This window comes from Glycine max, chromosome 12, assembly GCF_000004515.6.
Source record: "Glycine max cultivar Williams 82 chromosome 12, Glycine_max_v4.0, whole genome shotgun sequence".
In the NCBI taxonomy this organism is placed as follows: domain Eukaryota; kingdom Viridiplantae; phylum Streptophyta; class Magnoliopsida; order Fabales; family Fabaceae; genus Glycine; species Glycine max.
The window spans coordinates 3,201,439-3,224,332 of NC_038248.2; the positions used below are offsets into that span (position 1 = coordinate 3,201,439).

At 29.5% G+C, this 22,894-nt stretch overlaps 2 protein-coding genes, 1 non-coding gene and 1 pseudogene across 5 annotated transcripts; 2 read left to right on the top strand and 2 right to left on the bottom strand.

Moving 5' to 3' along the window:
* Positions 1-2,224: 2,224 nt before the first annotated feature.
* On the bottom strand, positions 2,225-3,520 carry LOC102663966 (organ-specific protein S2-like; annotated as a pseudogene).
* A 1,074-nt stretch (positions 3,521-4,594) lies between these two features.
* MIR828B (microRNA MIR828b) lies at positions 4,595-4,704 on the top strand. Its single transcript, NR_126651.1, has one exon. It is a non-coding gene; the product is annotated as a microRNA MIR828b (primary transcript).
* Positions 4,705-9,319: 4,615 nt separating this feature from the next.
* On the bottom strand, positions 9,320-10,070 carry LOC100794634 (uncharacterized). The gene is given in 2 exon segments (NM_001252743.2): positions 9,320-9,880; positions 9,989-10,070. Coding segments are annotated over 2 exon segments (348 nt in total). The 5' UTR covers positions 10,055-10,070; the 3' UTR covers positions 9,320-9,598.
* Positions 10,071-15,997: 5,927 nt separating this feature from the next.
* Positions 15,998-20,545, top strand: LOC100796744 (ATP-dependent Clp protease proteolytic subunit 6, chloroplastic). Of its 3 annotated transcripts, none has more exons than XR_005887549.1 (10): positions 15,998-16,170; positions 16,256-16,314; positions 17,004-17,073; positions 17,407-17,605; positions 17,689-17,754; positions 17,901-18,041; positions 18,601-18,654; positions 19,018-19,110; positions 19,536-19,866; positions 20,201-20,545. XR_005887549.1 is itself a non-coding variant. In XM_003541017.4 (10 exons), exons 1-9 carry the CDS (start codon positions 16,079-16,081, stop codon positions 19,581-19,583), a joined length of 822 nt encoding a protein of 273 aa, XP_003541065.1. In that variant the 5' UTR covers positions 15,998-16,078; the 3' UTR covers positions 19,584-19,614; positions 20,201-20,545. The 3 variants fall into 3 exon arrangements, 2 of the variants coding, with proteins under 2 accessions (XP_003541065.1, XP_014619971.1); XM_003541017.4 differs by having other exon boundaries at positions 19,536-19,614; XM_014764485.2 differs by having other exon boundaries at positions 19,536-20,545.
* Positions 20,546-22,894: the final 2,349 nt, after the last annotated feature.

A 22,894-nucleotide genomic window follows, 5' to 3' on the forward strand; every position in this document is an offset into this window, starting at 1 on the left:
ATATATATATATGCGCTCCATTTATTTTACTTGCCATGGTTGGTTGAAAAAAATGTGGAAGGAAAATTAGTTGTGTCAAAGAGAAAATTTCAGACTAAAAAATTTATCACAATTAAATCGTAAATAAGATATCAAAGAATTTTTAATTTTCTTGTGTTGGTGATAAATAATATAATAATATATTAATGTTACAATAAATTTCATATCATGAAAAATACAAAAGTAAAATTCATGAATAATAACAATGAATCATATTATAAATCCTTATTTATTTCATGTTTTCTCTCATATATCATAATAAAAATTAGAATAAATTAAGTGTAAAGGTTTTTATATAATTATATTATCATTCAATTACAATTTGCTATATATAATAAATTTATTTTTATAATAACTATTATAAACGTCATATAAAAAGAGTTTTAAATTGAATTGATATACATGTCTATTAACTCTAAAAAATATTTTGAGGGTATTATTCGATTACAAAACCATGGTCAATGATACGTCATGGAATGAATTACAAAAATTAGCCACGATTTTTATTTATTATAACGATGGATCGGTGATGTTTGTTGCTTCTATGTTCGTCGAGTGAATTCAGCATAGGCAACCATTTTTTTTAACTGGACAACTACTAGTTACTGAACAGAGTTTTTGTACTAATATCATCTATTCATCCTCAAGTTTTTAAAGTTACATGTTACGGAGGTTGCCAGTTAAACTCCAAGAATCCTAACATGCTCTGAATACATTTTTTAATATCCATGTCCTCAATTTTTTTAGTTTTAAGTATTTTTAATTAGACCCAATTTTTTTTTTAAAAAAATACTACAAATAGATCCCACCTATTAGTGTTTTCTAGAATATATAGGGGTTAATGACTTTGAAAATGACTTAAAACTTGTGCCCCCTGCTGCTACTGGAATTGATATAAGACAAGTTGTGATGATTTTAGTTGCTGGCTTTGTTCAGTGTAATTGAAAGAGAAGTGGCATTTGCTTCAATGAAAAATGGGTGAAGGTGTTTCTGAATTTGAGGTTTCATGAAGGTAAAATCAAACTATGAAAGCAAAGATTGAATGGGTAACATATTTCACTGAAAAAAAAGCATGGAGGTTGATCCTTCAGGTGAATGGATTTGTTGGATAATAAGGTTTTATGATTGAAATTGGTAGAACAACCATGGTGGTAGAGGAAAGGTTTCTGGTTGTTGTGATGGGTTTTAATTTTTAAAACAACGGTGCAAAATAAATAATTTATTTTTCTGAAAGTTATAATTGAAAATGTTCAAAGCTTTTTACTCAAACCTCTTTATCAATTTATGAACAATTCATCCCAACCATCTATTTTTTTTTAATATATCGAAGGTAATTTTTATAATTCATTTATGCTCTTAAATTTTTTTAGGACATTTGAAAAGAATTCAAAACATCAGTCATTGATCAATATTTTTTTCCAAAATCTTCAGTCACAATGGTTTGGCCATCCATACTCCAAAACTTTCCTAATAAATACACAATATTTTTGCTCCTAAACTTGTGACGTTTGCTCCTAGCTCAGCTAGTAATAGTACGGATTTTTATTTTTTATTTTTTATGAACACATGGAAATTGGAATAATCACTAAAGCTTTAATTGATGCTATAAATAAATGCATGAAAAACACTCATAATTGATGCTAAATGAATTTAATCTTTATATTATTGTCTTTATTCCGAATTGAAAAGCAAAGAATGGGCCTTCCCTGATTCCCTCTCAGTATAAGACAGGATTCGGACAACTAGCCCTTGATATTTGTCGAGCACTGGTTCATTATTTGAGCAATGGACCCTTTTTTTTAATTTATAGAATTTTAATGCCCCTTGCTCAATCAAATGGTGCTATTGTAATCAAATTTTCGTTGTATTTTAATTTTCTAGTTATATTTATCTTTTACTTATTAAATTGTATTTTACGTTATCTTTAATTAATTAAATATGAATAAATAGAAATATATGACTTATGTTTGTAATAAATCAAATATATTTAAGTAATTTTTTATTCAAAAATAATAAAAATATAAATAAACTACTGGTAACCTCATTGTTAAGAAAAATATACAAATAATGCGAAAAATCTACCCATCATCATCAATTATTTTGCTCATATACCTTAAGTTATTTAGACAATAATGCATCACACCATATTATTCATTGGATACATCATCATCATCCATTATTTTGCTCATATACCTTAAGTTATTGGGAAACAATAATGCATCACACCATATTATTCATTGGATACGCTCATATAACACACATTTCCTTTTGGTCACATTAATGCAAGAGATTATAAGATTAATTTGATAGTGAAAGAAGAAAAAAAAGAAAGAGAAGTCATGAATTCAAATATTTTCATTTACAAAATTAACAATTAATTGATAAAAAAAATTGATGCATTTAGTCATTATACTTGGTGGCCTGGGTTCAAAATCATAATTCATCTCTTGCTTCCCACCTTTATAATCATTGTCATTGTAAGCTGAGATGTTAGGTCTCGGTTCAAAGACTTTCATGGTTTGCTTCTTAATTTGTAGCATCAATATCCTCATCATTATTGTAAGTTAAAATGTTTGGCCTAGGTTCAAAATCTTTCATATGTTTCGTATTTTCCTTGGTATCAATGTCATCATCCTCGTAAGCTAAAATGTTAGATCTTAGTTCAAATTCTTCTTTAGAAAACACCTTCTTTTCATTGGCAACTTGTGTGCTTGTAACAAATGACTCTTCACTCTTGTGCTTGAGACCTTCAACATGTACAAGATGTTCTCAGATCTTATTGAATACTTTTCAGGTTGAATCTCAGACTTCAATCGAAGAAAACCTTGAACTCCTTCTGGCATTTCTTGATCTTTCATATCATTTTCCAATATTCTCTTGGACCCCTTCTTGATTCTAAGGTAGTAGCAAACTTTTGTGACAAAAATAATAATAAAAAAGTTAAATTGATAGTTAGATCCTAGTATCCCAATGTGGCTCAATTGGCAAGCAAAAGGTGATTTCAAAATATAGATAACTAATTTGGTTACATTTTCAACCCATGCATTTTGCATATCTACAAGTTTTATTCCATCATATATTTATCATTTAGATGGAAGTAGCAAAGAAATATCATAAATAACCAGCATGAAATTAATTCGTATATATATAGTGTAACATAATAAATGAAAAAAATGTTCACTACTAGAAAAAGAGCTTTTGACAACAATTTTTTAATATATTCAAAGATGATTTTGAACCGTCTTTGAAGTCAACGTCGTGAAAAGTCAAGATTTTTCATGACAATTCCTAAAAAATCATTTTAAAAAAACTATCATTTTAAGACGGTTCTTTAAAAAATCGTCTTAGAATGTCTTTATTTAAAATAATAATAATAATAATAATGCTAGAACTACGACATGCATATGATGATTCCCACCATGAAAGAATACAAGCATATATACATATGTCATATGTATACCACTATTGCATGTATATCCATATGCATATGGGCTTTCATATGATTTTTACTAAACAAAACAGCTAACTAACAAAATTGGGTCATGAGCCTCTCAAGAAAGGCCACACAACATCAAGTGGGTGACTCGGTCAGAAGAAGAGTATGCCACCAGCCACATGCAACGTTTGGCAGAAGCGAGTAACATCTTGAATGAAATTACAATATCAATATCAATAAGATACAATTAAGTATGTTTAAATGTTGTTTTTCTTTTCACATACCTATTTCTTGAATCTGTCTAGAGTTTAATAATTATATATTATTTGTATAATTTTTTTTACACTCTTAACTAATTAAAAATTACTGATAGTATGACTTTTAAAATAATTATTATAAAAATTAATACATTTAAAATATATGATAACTTATGATTAAAAAATTCATTATCTATTAATAAAAAATATATAAAAATATTCTTAAAAAAAAACTTTGAGAAGGTGTCATAAACAAAAGCTAACAAAGTGGTAGATTGGGCACGCTGTACACAAGGTAACTTGTTCAAGAGATTTTCATATACCGTTGTGGAGAAGTCACGTGCTCCAGAGTAGGGTTCACTTGAGCGATGATGAAAGCATGTGCTCTACATCAAACTTTCTTACCTATTTGAGAATGCTCCTCTATATTATTTTCTTTATTACAAGATACTGATTAATTAGGACAGGAGCATAAAAAGGAAATGGTCCATGGTTTTAATCAGGTGCAAAGGATAAGCTAACACCTAAAACTGAGTCCAAATCACAGAACAAATTCAGGGCAACTTGATTAATATACCAATTAAAGCTTTTTTTGTGTTTAAGCATACATAGGTTGAAGATTGGAGTGGCATTGGTTTTAGTTGTTGGGGTTGAACGGTACGTCTTTAGCTGCCATTCTATTCTATGAGCAGCCACAACTATAAGTCCTTTCTATTTTAACATCTTAAGCTGACAGTCAAATGTCAATTAGACTCATTCATCAAAGTGCCCTTCAATTCTCAACCACTTTAAATAAGGTTATTGAGGTATCTTTGTATGTGGCAGAGGGAAACAGAAATATAGATGTGATTTGAAGTCCCCTTTGTAATGTTTCTTGCTCAAATGAGTATTCCAACCACAGTCACATTTGGCATGAATGTGTGCCACTGTCCCCAAAGGCTGAGATGCTCATTTGAGCAAGCAATGTTAAAAAGTGGGAAGTTACCAACAACAACCACTTCGGTCTATTGTTTTTGTCTCAAACGTGCTAAGCTCCCAATTTTACTAACAAGCATCGTTTGATTAATTTATTTCTAAAATGTGTCATCTTTGATCTCCCGAAATTATGGGGATCTTCATTGAATCACAAGTCTTCCTCCTCGCATCACTAGAAACTTTAATCAGTATTTATTTACATAAAAAATTTCAATATTGCTCACTCTGCTTGCGTTACTTGGTTAATAAAATTTCAATATTTATATGTCATCATATTAATATTTTGTAAACTTGGAGTTGGAGACACATATGTTACACATGGGATCGTTTGATTTTTTTTTTTTTAAGAATGGGTTTGGGCACCCTTTGTGCCCATCATATATACAAATATATCTTATTTTGCTGATTAAATTTTTTTTTGTTTAGAAAGTCAAGATCCTTTTGCAGGTAAGAAGAAAAGAGGTGAGAAAAGATCTGATTCATTCCACGTCCTTGAGTGAGGTGTGCTTTGTGGGAGAGGAAAGTGAATTAACACGGTGCGGCCACGTGGAATCATTCACTGAAATCCAGCAACTAACTACAACATTAAAGAGTAGCGTACATAATTCGTTTTTTCTTTTCTTTCTTTCTTTCCATCTCATCATTTATTATTTTCAATTTTTTCTCTTTTTTCTTTAATTGTTCCTCAATTTTTGGACAAGTATCATTTCTTTCTTGTGATATGCATTATTTTTATGTATTTTAAATTATAAAATATTTTTTTATTCAACTAAAATATAGTACACATTTATTTATTATTTGACAATTGATATGGAAATATACTAAATTGAGATTAAGATAAATAATAAAATGTAAAAAAATTTAAAATATTCAATGCAGCAATGTCCTTACAGTTAAATCCATTATTAAGAAACTCGTGAAAAGTGCTAAATATGTATGCAGAGTCAGATCATGAATAGAATTTTCTTTTGATATTACTAATTCGGGTAGTATTTATAATACACCACTATAATATAATTACATTGTAGTCTACTGACTGCTTTTTATTTTAAATTATATTGTAAGTTTTTCTTATACCGCTGATGGGGATAAATACTATATTATTATATAATTATAAGGTTTTACAATAAAAACAAAAATAATTGATTAAAACATATCATAATTGATAGAAAATTCATATTAATCTCACCTAATTAATCTTTTCTTATATTATATATTTTGATGAATTCATAAATGGAAAAAAAAAATATTTCAATTCAAATTATTATTTTTTATTAAAATTACATTTAAAACCAAATCTATTAAGTGATACAATACGAAAATTTGTTCAATTGAATTAATTTGTTAACTTTCCCCCCTTAAAATCGATTCAGTTCAATCCTTAAAGACTCTTAATCATATTTCTCATGTGACATGTTTTTTCAAATTTTAAATATGGGTTTGTGAAACTTATAACATATGTTATACTTTATTTCAATTTTAATGTTTTGAGTATAAATATTTCCTTTCCTCCATTCAAACAAAGTAAAAGGATATGTTAATTTTCTACAGTATTTATAAAATAATCTGTATACTCTTTATTATTTACCTTTTAATTTAAAAGTTGGACTAAATACATAAAAATATGTTTAATTTGGCTGAAAAAGAAAATCGGCTGCTGTTTAAACACCATTCTATAGAATTCGAATTCAAAAATTCTACTCCACTTGAGAACATAAAGTCCAAATAAGTTATGTTAACTGGGTTAGGAACTATTTTTTTTAATAACGAAACCTAAACCAATCCAATCAAACTAAGGCCATAATGGAACCATTGAGTTTGTACGTATTTGATTTTTTTTTTTAAATATCTACATATATTTTACTTTTCTTAAATACTAATAAAAGTAAAAAAAGAAGAAGCAAATCATTCAAACCCGATCGACTTCATCGGATTTGCAAGTACATAATCCGGTAATTGTTAGTGCATGTCTTTTTTTAAAATCAAATTTAACTTAAATACATGAATTAGTGTAGATTATTTTGGGTAGAATGATTGGAATTGTAGGTTAGGTTAGACTTATGTTCACTCTCATCTTTAATCAAGACGATGAAATATCTTTCCAATTATTGAACAGAAAGTTTTGATCATTCTAATTTATTAATGATTTTTTTTTTATCATTTTACTTGTTATTTAATTAAATAGTTTTAAGATAATAAAGTTTAATTTCAATACGTTATTAATGTAAAAAATTCCACACGCTTAATCCATAAAAAATTATCATTAACATAACTTTTAAAATAAATTATTATATAAGTCAATAAATTTATTATATATAACAGATTGTAAATAGATAACAATGGAATCTTTTTTATAGTATTTGTGCATGTAGTATTTACACAAGATAATATTACAGAATTATTTAAAAACTTAATTTTGACAGATTTTAAAGTTAAGAAAATTTAATAAAAAAATATTAAAATGAATTGATTTTTTATATTTTTATTCAATCATAAATTTTTTATGTATGACAAAATTATTGATTATTATGAAAATTAATTTTAAAAAATTATGTTTATGATGATTTATAACCAGTCAATATTAATGTATAATAATATTTACACTGTATGTGTATAAAAATAAAATTCTTTTTATATGAATTTAATTAAAACACATTGATAGTTTGTAAAGATTCTTTTTTTACATGGTATAATAAAATAATTGATTATGATGTATGATAAAATAATTGATTGTTATGAACTTTAAAACACATGCATCAACCTTGCTATTTTTAATGGCTTCCAAAAAGAAAACCTAGATGTTTTTAAATTAATTATTTTCACACACACCCCTCAACTTTTATCTTTTTACATTAATTCACTCCTCAACCTTTACATTTTGACGCTAACTATTTTATAACCCCTTTATATTTTTATAAATTTAATCAGAATACAATGATAGTATAATAAACATTAAAATTTTAATTTAGAATTTATAGTAGCAAGGTGCTGAACTACTTTCATGGATTTTGATTTAGAGCAGAAAGAAAACTCATGTCAGATTATAATAAGGAATATTATCTAAATATTTTTGGAGGTTACTTTTGGTAGTTCTTTTTTTTAAAGGCATTTTTAAAACAAATTTTATTCCAACAATGTATTTATATGTGGTTGGATTCATTGTTTTAAAATTTTAAATTATCAAAATATGCAAAATTATCATACCTTTTGAATTTAATTTCCAAAGCGATGAATCCAAAAACAATGTTCTGGAATTTAAATGCTAAAAATATGAAAATTTTGCATATTTTTGGAATTTAATTTTCAAACGTGTTTTTTTTACTTTATATTAATGTTGTTTTAGTTTGTTTTTATTATGAGCCGTATAAACAAAAAGTATAATTAAATTATTGGATAAATAACATAGGAGAGTCAATACTACAAGTTAACAAAGGATCGACTACTTGCAAAAGTGCAAATGGAACAAACAAATCGTAATTACTGAATTCCATTAAAAAAAATAAAGCAGGGTTGGCAGAAGTGAGAAACATCTTGAATGGAATCAAGTTTCTGTATGCTATATTGCTGAAGCTACTAGCCCTTCAACTTTCAGCAATTACTACTTCAACAGTATTTTTTTTAACCATAGTTGGAGTCCAAGGTTCAAATTTGTGGATTGTTGCTTCCTGCACTTTCCAAGTTACTTCTTGTCCTCTTTTCAGAATGTTTTTTCAACCTTTTGGATTAGTGATTTTCGAAGTAAAAAAAAGAGTGAATTCTAAATGTAATTTTACATCTTGAATTGACTATCCCGGAAGGCAAAAAGTGAGTGCAAGAAGCTACTAGAAAATGCAGGAAGCAATAGCCAAATTTGAGTTTGACCTTATTGGTTGAAGAATCCTGTCAATCAAGATGGGCTATCCACCATGGGCACTCGTACCAAAGAGATCCTGAAGCCCAACGGGGTTGGGTTCAAAGAAAATTATCTGTTTCTACTTCTATAAATAGTTGACCAAGGAAAAAAATACACTGATTCAACAACTACTGTATTCTGACAAAAAAATAACAACTAATTATGCATTATGATAAAAAAAAGTAAATACTTATGCAAGTACACAAACCGTACCGATTCAACTGGGCCACGCAACATAAAATAAGTAAGAACACGTCTTGTTTATTACTATTACACAAATTTCTTTGTTTTGGAGTACTATCAACAGTTGATAGCATTTAGAAATCAACATTTTCTTCGGTGAGTGCAATCATATTCTAAACCAGCCTAAGTACAACATATTGGTCAACATGTGACATTTGAGTTATGTGACTGGGCATGCACCAAGCCTATCTCTCAAAAGAGAAAAGATTCATTCCAGAGGGAAATTAAATTTTTAGTACCATGTAAAATATGACCTGCTTTCACCCACATGGAAGATTAAATTGTATCCTCTTATAATATCTTCATCTAAATTAATAGGCTTCCTTTCTTTGAAGCTCTGAGAAGGAAAAAAGATAACACTAAAAATGTTACCCGAACGATAAAAACCATCCATGGTTCACCAATTGTAGATCTTTCTGAGGACTAAACAGAAATTTTGGGAGCAAAAGTTGAATAAGAAGTTATGAAGAGTAATCCTGACAATATGCATCATGTCTATTGATCATAAAAATTCTGCAGGACTCAAAGATAATATATATGCAACTAATAAAAAAAGGGATAACCATATAGAAGATACATCTATAAATAAAGGCTTCAAGTGTTCAGCAGAAAAAGAGAGGCTTAGAAACAAATAGCTCTACAAGATACTAAATTAAGACCATGATCTTTATGGGTCATATACTATCTAGAGATATATTTGTATCTTCATCTCTAATCACGAGCAAATGATTTAAGCTTAAATTTTTTATAGTTTGTTCAACCATGTCTTTCAGTTCCTTGAAACTTTGGTTCTAATTTCTTGGCCATGGCCTGCTGAATATTCTGCTTCTGCTTCTGCTTGTTGGGCACAACATGTGTGTGATATAATATGGTGTTAGGCTTTATATCAAAGTCCCTAATAAAATGATCCTTCACTGCATCTGATACTTGTGGATCTTGAACAAGGAGGTCTTTGATTGCTTCAGGCATAGGTTGGCCATTCATCATATTCTTCCAATAGTCTCCCATGTCTTTTCTTGCATAGCTGAGGTTGACAACCTATTCAAGTTGAAAGAAAATAGAATTCATCAACAACACATGGTAAACGAGGCTCCACATAATAAAAGATAAAATAAAGTTTCCTATAGCTGCTTCATAAAAGCTTACCAGAAGAGAAAAGACTACGAAAAAAGCAAAGGACTTCATTTTTTTGCTAAGATATGGAGTTCTCATTAGATTTGTGAAGGCTAGGACCTTAAGCCTCTGAGCATCTCTTTTTATAGGCAAGAAGTGATCCACACACATACGATATGTATGTGTTTGTGTGAAAAACTTATAGGAAAATGGGAAGAGTACATAGATGGCTAAACTTTCCCAAAATGAAAAATAAAAAAGTAGAAGAAAAAAGAGTGGTTCAGATTAAAATCAGGAAGAGTAATGCTCTCCCTTTACAACTTCTACATTCATCATGTAGGTGCGTGCATTTGAGTTCCAATAGTTCCTGCTGAGTTTTCCTTTTGGAGTCAACTGCATTCACCTTTAGTAAATTTAATAATTGTACTTATTTTATAGGTTTAATTAATTATTTAGCTCTATATACAAGCATTTTTTTACATTTCAGTCCTTGTGCCTCAATCCCGTGATAGTTTTATATTGTCAGAAAACTAACATCAGAGACTAAAACATAAAAAAAATTTGTTATTACGAAAACTAAAATTGTGATAATTAAACCTATTTTATATTGCAAAGTACTGATACTCCAACCAGAACGCAAGGCCAGGAAATACTTGTACACGATGGCTATTTGATTAGGAAAATGATATCTGAATATCAAAATTCAAAATGGGACAACAGAAAGTTGTCTCCTTTGATTTTGGTATGTATTTTTGAGATGTGTGCATATAAAAAAAAATAACAAATTAGCAAAAGATAAAGATAATTATATTCTGTGTCACATGATTTCAATTTTGGTATGTTTAGATAATGGAACGGGATGGATTATTAGCCAAGTTTATAGGGTCGGTACACTGTCTCTCTACTCCCTAGCATATGTTTGCAGAAGTCGCGGCACTTCTTCGCTATTGCTATATTATATTTATAGTAATCATTTCAACTTCATTTAGGTTTAGGTTTAACATGTGAGAGATCTAGTATTGCCTTCATTAATTAAGCATTGGTAAACATTTCTCTTCTTTCTGGTGCACAATTGCAAAGGACTTATAATAATATTACAATGCACAGAAACAGTTATTTACTCTCCTCTGCCATGCAAAACAACCTCACAACCATTTATTCACAAAACTCTGGCTTATGCAAAAGTTATGTTTCAAATATTAGGGTTGACTTTGGAATAGTCATTGACTGTGACCTATATATAAAATTAGTCAATTGAAAAATACTAATTTTGACACGTTTAAAATTCAGAAAGGAGTGAATGTCTTCATAAAAAAGAGAGAGAGGGAGAGGAGCGAATGATATGTATATGATAAGTAAATTTTGAAGTGAAAAGTTCCGGTTTCATTCTAGTCGCAAGGTGTTTGTGGTGCTGTATTCTAATTAGAATTAGAGTTTTACTTGAATAATAATTTTTATAATAATCATTTGAATTAAAAGTCAACATAGATTATAGAGGAAATTTCAATTCATTAGAGAACATAACTAAAAACACTTGTGGAACTATATAAATTTTGTCCTTTGATATGCTTAGTTCATAAGTAGAGAAGCCCAAAAATATAAAAATTATTGTGCATAACTCATTCTATAGGCAGATAGATGCTGGATCGGAGCAATAATATGTCTTTTAGGCTTGAATCACCTGTTTATTGCGTTATGAGGGTTGAGGGTGCAGGGGCCTCGCCTCCCATGGTGTACATGGATATAATATTGTAATATTGTATCGTGGTTTATTATATATAATTCATGTATCCTATTTGCCCTATCAATCGTTCTGTCTTGATGACAGAAACATTTGTTGAATGTTGTTAAATGTTTGTGTTTATGTGTATGCATGCTTACTCAATTTTAGATTTTTGGTTGTTATCGCTAACAAAAGTAACATTGAATATTACTCTAGTTAATTTTTGCCCTTATGAATGAGATAAACTAAGCCTCACATGTGAGGTAAGGGGCTTAATATGGTTTGTTACTCGTCATGCTGGCATACTTATAAGCGCAACTCTGAATATTGGTTTATTATTATTTATTAATTGAAAAGTGTGGACACTATGTCATACACCAAGCATATAGCTTGTATATTCTCCTATTCTACAACAAAAGGGTATAAGATGTCAAATTTCATAACCAGCATAAAATATATAAAATGAAGAAAAAAATTAAAGAAACTTGTCGTTCAAAAGTTCAAATGAACCTTATAATTATCATCACTTTTTTATGTACTCCTAGCAAGTATATGTTACTCAGTACTCACAAAAAGATGGTCATATTCAAAACTGTTAGAAGATTTAATCAAATGATTTCAATAAAGACGGTATTCAGTGGGAGTAGCCGGAGATGTGATAATTTGTGGGCGTATCTTGTCCTATGAGATAAAGTTCACAAAAAGACAACCCCAGATTAGATATGACTTATTATGAGTTCGCCAAAATGCTCCGTTGGCTTTTTCTTCAAAGTCAACTTAAATGTGCATCACTAAATAAAATGATTATGATGCCTATAAAGAAATCGAATCAAAATTCAGTTGCACTTAATTTTGCTTCCTATAGGTTTATGCGTGGCATGTAAGCACTATTTTTTGTAAAGATTGCCTTGTGTTTTTCTGTGTCCTATGGGGGGATGGGTTGTGATCTATCTGGATCTGCCAAAGTCAACTTAGTTTCTGCATCAGAATGCCTACTTGTGTCTATAACATAATTTTTCATAAGGAGTTTGAATTGGTTTAAATTTTTAATTGATTAATGTGTTATGTGGTTGGAGAAACAATGCATTCTACTAAGTATTATTTTTTGTTTTGTTTTGTTTTTTAATGTTTGCTGTCAACAATGTGATGCTATTTGATCACGACAATTAAATGGCACCAAAAGTTGCGTACGTCACTCTAATTAAACAATGATCGTTCAACTCATTTAAAAATATATGTGGGAAGGGAGAATTAACTTTTGAAGCAAGCTATTGGACAAGTGCTTTTCCACATTAGTTAAATAAAGTTTAGCAATATCTTCCCATCCTAGACACGCATAAATATATTTGGAAATTCGTGTCTTATTTGGGTAGGCATTAGAGCAAACTTGATTAGGGTCTAGACCCAAAATTGGGATGTTGTCATGTGATTTTGATATAATAATGTTAAAATTTAAGAGCAAAGGAACACCTAATGCATGAGTATGTATCTATATACGGTGCAAAAGAAATATGCAAGGAATGTTGGAGGAGAAAACTAGATTGTCCTCATTGGTTCATATTTAAGAAAAGCATAATTATATTGTCTTTCGCAGAGTTAATTTGGATTAGCTTCAAACTTAATCACTAAAATTTCTCAATTGAGATAAATATTTGTTTCTAATTATCTTCCAGAGAGAAACCCTATAAATTTATAGGCGCTTAAAAAATTTTGACAAGAAAATTATTGAAAAAAAAATAAGGCGCATTATTTATACAAAAGTAATTTATTTTACGTCATTGATTTATTTTATTTTCTCCATTTATAAGTTAATCAGAAGCACACAAATACTACTAAAAGATAGTCGTATCATGTTGTAATTATGTCAGTATGTCAAATAGTGTTCAAACACTTCAAATACTTTTAGTTATATTTTTATAATATCTTTTTTACTTTTATTTAAGTTTATACCAATACCGGTGTTGAATATTACAATAATTAGAGATAAATTTCAATATGATGTAGTATTATGTTTTAATGATTCATACTTATTTTTAAAATATGAAATTCTCTTACGATTTTCAATTTTTATTTTATATTATTTTTATGTTCTATTATAGTCATGACATCTCTTGTTATTATTAAATTTTGTCATATGTTCGTGTCTGTACTGTATTTATGTTTTATTCAAACTTGTTCCCTTTTTTTATCCTTTATCGACATGGTATGTATATGCATATATATAGAGCAATTATTATATGATCTGAAATCAATACATGTTCAATATTTCAGATAATTTCTATGTGATCAGTAGTAGCTGAGTTTTATCAACTTCCCTTTTGTAAATTGAAAATTTTGACTATATGTGTCATAGACACCAAATGTGTTTGAGATCTTTAATTGAGGTTTTGGACATATATATAACCTTTAGCTTATGGTGTGTGAATCACCAATTAAATGAACGAAGCAAGGCTTGTCAGTTGTCACTTTAATATTGGTTTCTAACAGCTTATGGTTGAGTTGCATTTGAAATCTTTACTCAAACTCAAACACAGCCTTAAATCAAAAGGAGTGGGCTGTTTTGGAATTGGAAACTTTTGAGTGGTCTTGTGGGATGAGCTAAGCCTTGAGGTTCATGACAGCTGCTGCAGATTGAACAGTTTAGCCAACAATTTCAGTTTCCCACTACATGGGACGCACAAAGAGTCAAACGATCTGATCAAGAGAAACCATATTACTTTGATAATTAGTCAAATATTGAGGGAAGTATATGAATCAAGAAAAGTGATATGATCTGTTACCACTTGCCACTATTCATTTTAGTCAAAATTCAACCAGAAGAATGTGGCTCCTTTGGCTTCTTCCTAGCTTTATTTTTTTTTTTCCTTTTGATCTTTTTTCATGACCCTATGTTGATCTGAGAATGATAGATAGCTAGCTAGCTTTTATGACCAAATTTGTCCTAGATCCCTTAGCTTGATTTTTCAACTCTTTTCTTTTGCCTTGCCTTTATGGATTAGTATAGGATGCACCAGGCAGTGGTGCTATAATGATAGCTACAAAGAATATAAAATAAGTATCAAGATTTGCAATAGCTCGCTCCAGAGGATCATACTAATAAATATCATATATCAACATGGCCCAAGGCTCTGATGTAGAAATGAATAACAAGCAAGCATATATATATATATATATATATATATATATATATATATATATATATATATATATAAAAGTTAATAATGGCCGCAATAACAGAAAAATGAAAAGAAAAAAAAAACTAAGATGATAATCATAAGAAGACATAAAGCATGATGAATTCCATGAGGAAGATGACAAAGATTTTTTAAAAAAAAAACGATCGAAGGAAGGATCCTAATAATGCATCACAATCACATGGACCCCAAACTGAATGTGTTTAGCATCCATCCCCAAGTATATATGAAGATAGATTGTGTAACCTCTTCAAAATTTCTGTCTAGAGAAGAATCTGATGAAATTCTTCCTTTTATTCAAACAAGTATACCCTTCCTCCTAAAATTGTTCTATTTCTCTAAACAGTCTCCCTAAGCCAAGCCATGCCATGACCATGAAAAAAAGATAAAAAAAAGAAACAAATGTAGAAAGTAGATGGAAAAAGAAAAGGATGCCGAAGTGAGAATGAGAGGGGGGGGGGGGGGGGAGAAATACGAATGTGTTATGAGTAGGGATATTTTTGACTTTTTTATTTATTTTCACTAATATATTTTTTTGTAATTTAATATATATATATATATATATATATATATATTATAATAATTTTAATAAAATATCATGACTACCATTTGAGCTGATTTCGGTCCATGTGCATAAGTCATATCCGTAAATATTTCTACACAATTTTTCCATTATTATTCTCTTAGACTTTTTTTATTCATAAAAATTAAAAATAATATTAAAAATTTATAATAATTTACTCACCTTATTTAACAACCTGAATTAGACGCTTGACTTATACTCTTAGTCCAACCTTTAGAGGGACTAATATATATATATATATATATATATATATATATATATATATATATATATATATATATATATAAGTGGCATTTACTGAAAACAAATGAAAAAAAAATTAATATCATGGACTCATTTTAAAACAAAAAATGTAAGATCGAATGAAAGGTTTACATATATAAAAATTTTAACTGTGCTTTTTTTTTTCTCCAAAAAGTTATTAAGGAATAAAATAATTCTTTTATTATTTTTTATTCTTCTTGATTAAGTTTAGCAACAAAACGGGCCATACCACAGATGGCCCAAAAAGGACAACAAGGAGATCCAATGGGCTTCGAGAAACAGAACCATTAACCTCTGTGGGATCGAATAGAAGATTGGTATCCCTGTGCCACCTAGTTTCGGAGTTTCAACATTCAACAATGGTACCTCAAGCTTTGTCAGTGCCTGCGAGTTCCAGCTTGGCTATCGCTTCTCGCACCAGAAGTCCCTCCCACCTCGTATTTTCTCAAAGGTTCATTTTCATATCACCCAATGCAACTTTCACTTTTTTTCCAATTGTTTTATGCGAACCTAAATTTGAACTACCATTTTACCAGAAACCCGTGCTCGATAGCTTCTTCCTTGCCAAACCCATATGGCCATTCATCGGAAGTTGGTAACTTTCTAATTTGACAACTTTTTCTTTGACTGCAACTCGAAATTTGGTGCCTTTTCTATGCTGTGATAGTTTAACCTCGTTTTGGGTGTGCTGATCCCCTATTGTTGAAGCAAATTGACCTAGTTTTATAATAATTAACTGTCTTGCGTAATTTAAGATATTTATGTCCTGTTTGGATAAACTTCTTCATAAACACTTGTAGGAGAAGAAAATAAGAAGGTAAAATGAATTAAATTTCTTCCCTCAGTTAAAATTAGTTCATGTGTATGTTAAAATCAGCTTTTCAAGAATCTTAAGAGTGAGCTTCTATAAATTAGCTTATTCCTAAGTTAATTTTAACTTATAAGAGAAATTTATTTCATTTTAGTGCTTATTGAGAAATGATAAGTTTATCCAAACAAGACTTAATCAAGAGTTCAATTTTGATCCCAATTCCACAAGTTAGCACATAAAAAAGTGTCACAACGTTGTAGTGACTAAGATTTTCACTTGTAGCAGAGGTTTCGAACAATTGGTACCTTATGGTTCATTGATAAATGAAAACTCTTTACTCTATCTGCAAATTAAAATTGAGTCTTATTAACAAACAAGTGTTTTTTTTGTTTATCTATTAAGCTACGAGTTATTAACATGGACTACTTTGCATAATAAAGCAAGTTACTATATGTATATTTTGTTTTATACAGGGTTATCAAGTAAAAGCCGTGGCTTTCCTTTAAAACATGATGAGAAAAATATCCATGGTGCTAGTACAAGGTAAATTTTTGTTCACCTCCGTGTATTATGTGGTTGTTTGGTAGGGTGCTTATGAATACTTATTTTTTTACTATTATGCATTGTTCAGTGTCTGATTTGTCTATGATCCTTTACTGGAAAAGAAAAAGTTTATCTGTATATGAGGTTAATTAGGTTATAAAGGAGTTCAATGTGAAACATTACTAATGCGTTCAGCTGATAAACATTACTAATGCATTATTCTCCTTCAATTGAAAAGGATTCCTTCACAGACATGAATTTAGTGCCCCGTGTCTGCACTTTTTTAATTAGTGAATGGATAAAGGACTTACTGATGTTCCAGTTTACTTGCAGTTATGGTGCAATTGAAGCCAAGGGGAATCCGCCGATAACTCCAGCAGTGATGACTCCTGGAGGACCTCTTGATCTCACATCTGTTTTGTTCAGGAATCGTATAATCTTCATAGGTCAGCCAGTCAATTCACAAGTGGCTCAGAGAGTTATATCCCAGCTTGTGACTCTAGCTACTATAAATGAAAATGCAGACATACTGGTTTGTTATGTCTTGACAATGCTACTTTACTTTCATTGTTAAGTCACGAAATGGGATTTACAATAACCTGCTTGTGCTGGCAGGTATATATAAATTGTCCTGGTGGAAGCACATATTCAGTGTTGGCAATTTATGATTGCATGTCTTGGGTAAGATCAAGGTTTTGTCACCCCTTCCAATGGACATACACTCACTTCGAATCCATTTACATTTTCCCTTCTTTTCTAGTTACTTTGATTTCCTAATAGTGATCAATATTTCTACCCTGAAAGTATTTGGTGACTCCATTTTTCAGATAAAGCCCAAGGTTGGTACCGTGTGTTTTGGAGTAGCTGCAAGCCAAGGAGCACTTCTCCTTGCTGGAGGTGAGAAGGGAATGCGCTATGCGATGCCAAATGCTCGCATAACGATACATCAACCACAGAGTGGATGTGGGGTAAGAATTTGTTACAGAAGCCGAGGTGTCATGAAACAGAAAAATCTCCCATACTGATTCGACGTAGGAAAAGAGTAATAATAATGCAGTGATAAGTTATATCATAATAATAATATTAAGATATGACAAATTTGATCTTGGCACCATCTAGTATATGAGCTAAGTGGTCAAAACCACATCATGTTCCCCTTCCTCCCTACAAATTACAAATTTCTATAAAACTAGAGAACCTAAATTTCCAGACTTGAGAGAAGCTCATGTTCCAATTTGCCTGTTAAGTAGCCCATTAATTTTATGTGACAAGTTGCAATGAATCATCTAAAAGTTGTACTGGGAGACTGATCTCTTCCAATGCAAATGTTATGTTTGAAGTCATCTTCCACGCTAATTGTAGAATGCATTCTGTAATTTGAAACTTTATGTATCGATGCATTTACTAATGAAAGTTCTTCATTTTTACACTGGAAATACTATAAAATAATTTTGATTGATGGGTAGCAGGATCTTGATCAATACACAGTAGACATTGTCATTCTGACTGTTCTTAATCTCACTACAGGGTCATGTTGAGGATGTCAGACGCCAAGTGAATGAAGCTGTTCAATCTCGCCATGTTAGTCTTTCTTCCTTTGATTTGCACAATTCTAATAATTTGTACAACTTTAATGCTCCTATGATCTTCATCACACTGAAAATAGATTTTTTGTTAACTCATAAGGTATTGGGTTTTCTCAATTCATTATCATGCACTGCCTCTTGGATTCCCTGTTACTGGAAAACTATACCCTATACATTTATACTTAGCTTCTTGGAATTCCAATTTTCAATGTGTGAAACTAAAATCTTCATTGACACATTTTCTTCATCACATGCCCAAGTTTCTGTGGCTTATTTTTTCTTGTTACTGTTTATTTGACAGTTCTTGGAATGCTATGCTTAAGTCCTTCCTCATACTTACTGTTTATTTGGATTACAGAAAATTGACAAGATGTATAGTGTTTTTACTGGACAGCCATTAGAGAAGGTGCAACAGTACACAGAGAGGGACCGTTTTCTGTCTGTTTCTGAGGTAATGTGAACTGTTTTTGAATTTCCTTCCACAACAGTCAAATAAGTTCGTTGAATTGAGCACAAGTTCTCACTTCTCAGAAATAAAATGTGCTGTATTGCCAATAGCTAATAGGAAATGAAATTTAAGAAAAAAGGTTTAAGTTGGTAGATGGACAGGAGTAAATGTTTCAATATAATTTGGATTTTCTGTTTACTTTATCCCAGCCACCAAGAAGTATTTGATTGACTTAATTCGTCTATAAAATAATGCTTGTCAAAGCACCATTGTTGCTTGTAACCTAAATAGCTATTCGTCTATTTTCTGTAAAGGATATTATTAAGGTGGCTAGTTTCAGTGAGTGCTGCTATTATGTTTTGATCTTAGTTTCTGAAAATGTGTGATCTTACTGGATAGTTTTTTGTTTCTGCCTTTTCTCTGTGCAGGCTTTGGAGTTTGGTCTTATTGATGGTGTCCTGGAAACAGAGTATTGAATACATTTTATTTGCAGGATATATCTTAGAGGTTGAAAATGTTAATTCTTGTCAAATTGATATTGCAGAATTTCATCCATTAATGATAATTTGCAAATGTTGAGGATTGTATTTTCTTCTTAGTTCCTCAAAATTACTTTCATAGAATGGTGTAATTTTACTATTGTGGAGTTCAAGGTAGCTAACCCATGTCGTTTTGATTTGAGTACCTACTACCTAGGTGCTCGCATAGTAAACCCCCACGTGCAGTTTGCTGGGTGTTAGAACTGAAGGAGCCATCTGAGTTATGTTTCACCAGTAAACTGTTATTTTAGTCCCTGAATTTGTAAGGTTTTGTCACGTCAGTCCCTGAAACTAAGATGTCAAATAAGAGTGCAAAATGACAATGGCATTAATCTAAAATTAAAAAAAAACATATGACTTAGGTGATAATATTAACATATGTTTGGGGATTGATGAGAGTAAGTAGTGAAATTTAGAGACTTGTTTGACATTTTTCTTAGTTTCAGATATTAATATGACAATGCTCACCAAATTTAGGGATGAAAATGGCTTTTTATTTCGAGTTTCACTCATCCCACTGAGGGAGAGTACAATCTAATATCCCTTGAATGCAGATCATTCTTGCATATAAGGTGGTCGTTTCCCATGGGAGCCAAGTAATATTCACAGCCATTTGAATATTATTCAACATTCTACCTATTGCAGTGGAAGAAACTACCTCATCAAATTGTTGCAGCAAAAGGGATGACCTTGTGGGATGTGCATGATGATGATACATTCATCGTGGTGGTTGCAAAGTAGGCATCTACTATCCTGCTGCATCATTCTATGTTTACATTGCTAGGACTGAGTTTTTCAGATTTAATTCTCGTTTAAGTTCTTTTGGCAGAAAAAAAATAAAAATAATTGTGCATTAACATATTTTAATTCTTGTTTAAATTGCATAAGGATTGTCTACACACGAGATCTGCTGTATTTCTTGGTATCTAAAAGCTAGAATTTACTACAGAATATTAACCACAATTACAAGACCTACCGGATGATGTTGGGACATTAATGAAGCAAGCAAGCTTTAGACTAGATTTGTGTGAATAACCAAACAGGAAATAAACCCAACACGTTAATTACTAAGTTTATAGATTTCATTTTTTGTTGTTATTGTTGTTACTATCTATAATTTTAATAATAATTTTATTTATATTTTATTTTATAAAGGTGAGTACTAATATATATATATTAGTAATTATTATTATTGTGGAATTGATTTTAAGGCTTAGGGATTTCAATTTTCTGAGTTGTTCTTTTTTTTTTCTTTACTTTTTTTTGGTCCCGAAACTATATTTAAAATTTAAAATTTTCAAAATTTGACGGTTATAAATTGTGATAAATTGCAAAATGGTTTAGTACATCACGCATCCTGTTAACGCTGTCTTGATGGAGAATCCTTTTACTAAGTATAAAGTAAAGTGTTAAAAGGTGTTAAATAGTTGGGATTGTTAAAAATAGTTAAGTGTCGAAGAAAATTCATTCCGTGATGTATTTTGGAAATAAAAACTGTGCTGGATTTGGACATAATGAATTTATTTTGGGATTAAAAACTCGTGATGATTTATGAATTTGAACATTTCCTTACTTATCTTGTGCGTCTCAATACACGTCTCTAAGTTGACAATGGTAAGAGAAAGAAAAATGCTCCATAAAAAAATACAAAAAAATCAGTAAAAAATACAAATATTTAACTTTATGATATATGATTAACTTTTATATTTTATTAATATATTTTACGAAAACAAAAAAAATTTAAAAAAAAGTATTGAAGGTATTATAGTTTTAAGATATTGCTTCTCATAAAAAATAATGAGATATGATATAAGTATAACAATTTATATAACATAATTTTTTGTGTATATCTTTTTCTATCATATCATTTATTATATTTCAAAAAAAAAATTCTCCTCTCACTTTTTTTTCTTTCTATTTCTTTGTTGTAAGATTTGTTATACAAATTATTGTATCAATATCATTTCTCAAAGAGAGATAATTGCAAGTAGTCTCTACTAAAGGAGAAGACTTTTTAATTTATCAATTGTTAGTTTATTATAGTTTAAAACAAAATAAAAGTCATGTGAGAAATATTAGATACCAACAAATTTCAAACTTTGTAATTTGAAATTAGATAAGGATAAATTTAGATTTTGTATTGAATTTTTTAAAATTTATTAATAAGTTTTTTAATATAATTTTCTTAAGATATTTATAACATATATCTACTTGTCTTTCCAAAAAAGAGTAATATAGCAAGTTACATCTTTATGCATGTTAAGAAAATCCAAGTTGTATCTTGCTAAGACACTCATTATAACAAAAAGTATATATTAACAAACTCTATGTAAATGTACATTTACTTATTTTTTTAAAATATTATAATAAAATCATATCTTAAATGTATTTTAAGAAAATTTAACTTGGACAAGTTAGACAACCATATTTTTACTAGCTTTGGTGGAGCTTTTTAATCTCATTTTTATTTGGGATAAGTTAGTCAATCCTTTAAAATATAAAGTGAAGCAGCTGACAACTTAAGAAATAAAATTAAAAGTAATTATTGTATAATAAATAAGAATGATAAAAATCAAAATGAACTTACATCATTTAGTTGAAATGATAAACTATTTTTTAAACATATATAGATAATTAAGATTAAAAGATAGTTGATGATCATATAATTATTTAAAATTCATGTATATTATTTGTAGTCTTAATTATTAAAAAATATTTAATTGTATATATTTATTGTTCTTATTTTCATAATAATTAAGAAATCTAGTTTAATACACTCTTGTATATCCTTCTCAAAAAAATGTATTTATCTAAAATTATCCTTTTTCTCTTTTTTTATTAATAGTCTAATTACATAAAAATAACAATAAACACATTACAGTGACGATAATTTTTTTTTAAAACAATACTCAACACAATTTTGTCTATGGATTTTTATTGACTTTGAGAAAGAAAAAAAATAAAAAAAATAAGATAATGACGTGTAATCATGAAAAGGAATTTAAACGTTTTAACTTAGATAGCGACAATAATATTTGATTTTGATGCTCCGCAAATCATTTGTAGTAGCAAACATTGCATTAATATATTGACCTCAGCTACATCTACTATTCTATATGATTTATTTTAACATTTTCTTAGGTCCTGTAATTGTTTGATAATTTTAATTAAATCTCTGAATCTTTTTTTTTATTGAATCCTTAAACCTCTATTTGTTTTTAATTGGATGCTTCAGTCTAACTACTGTT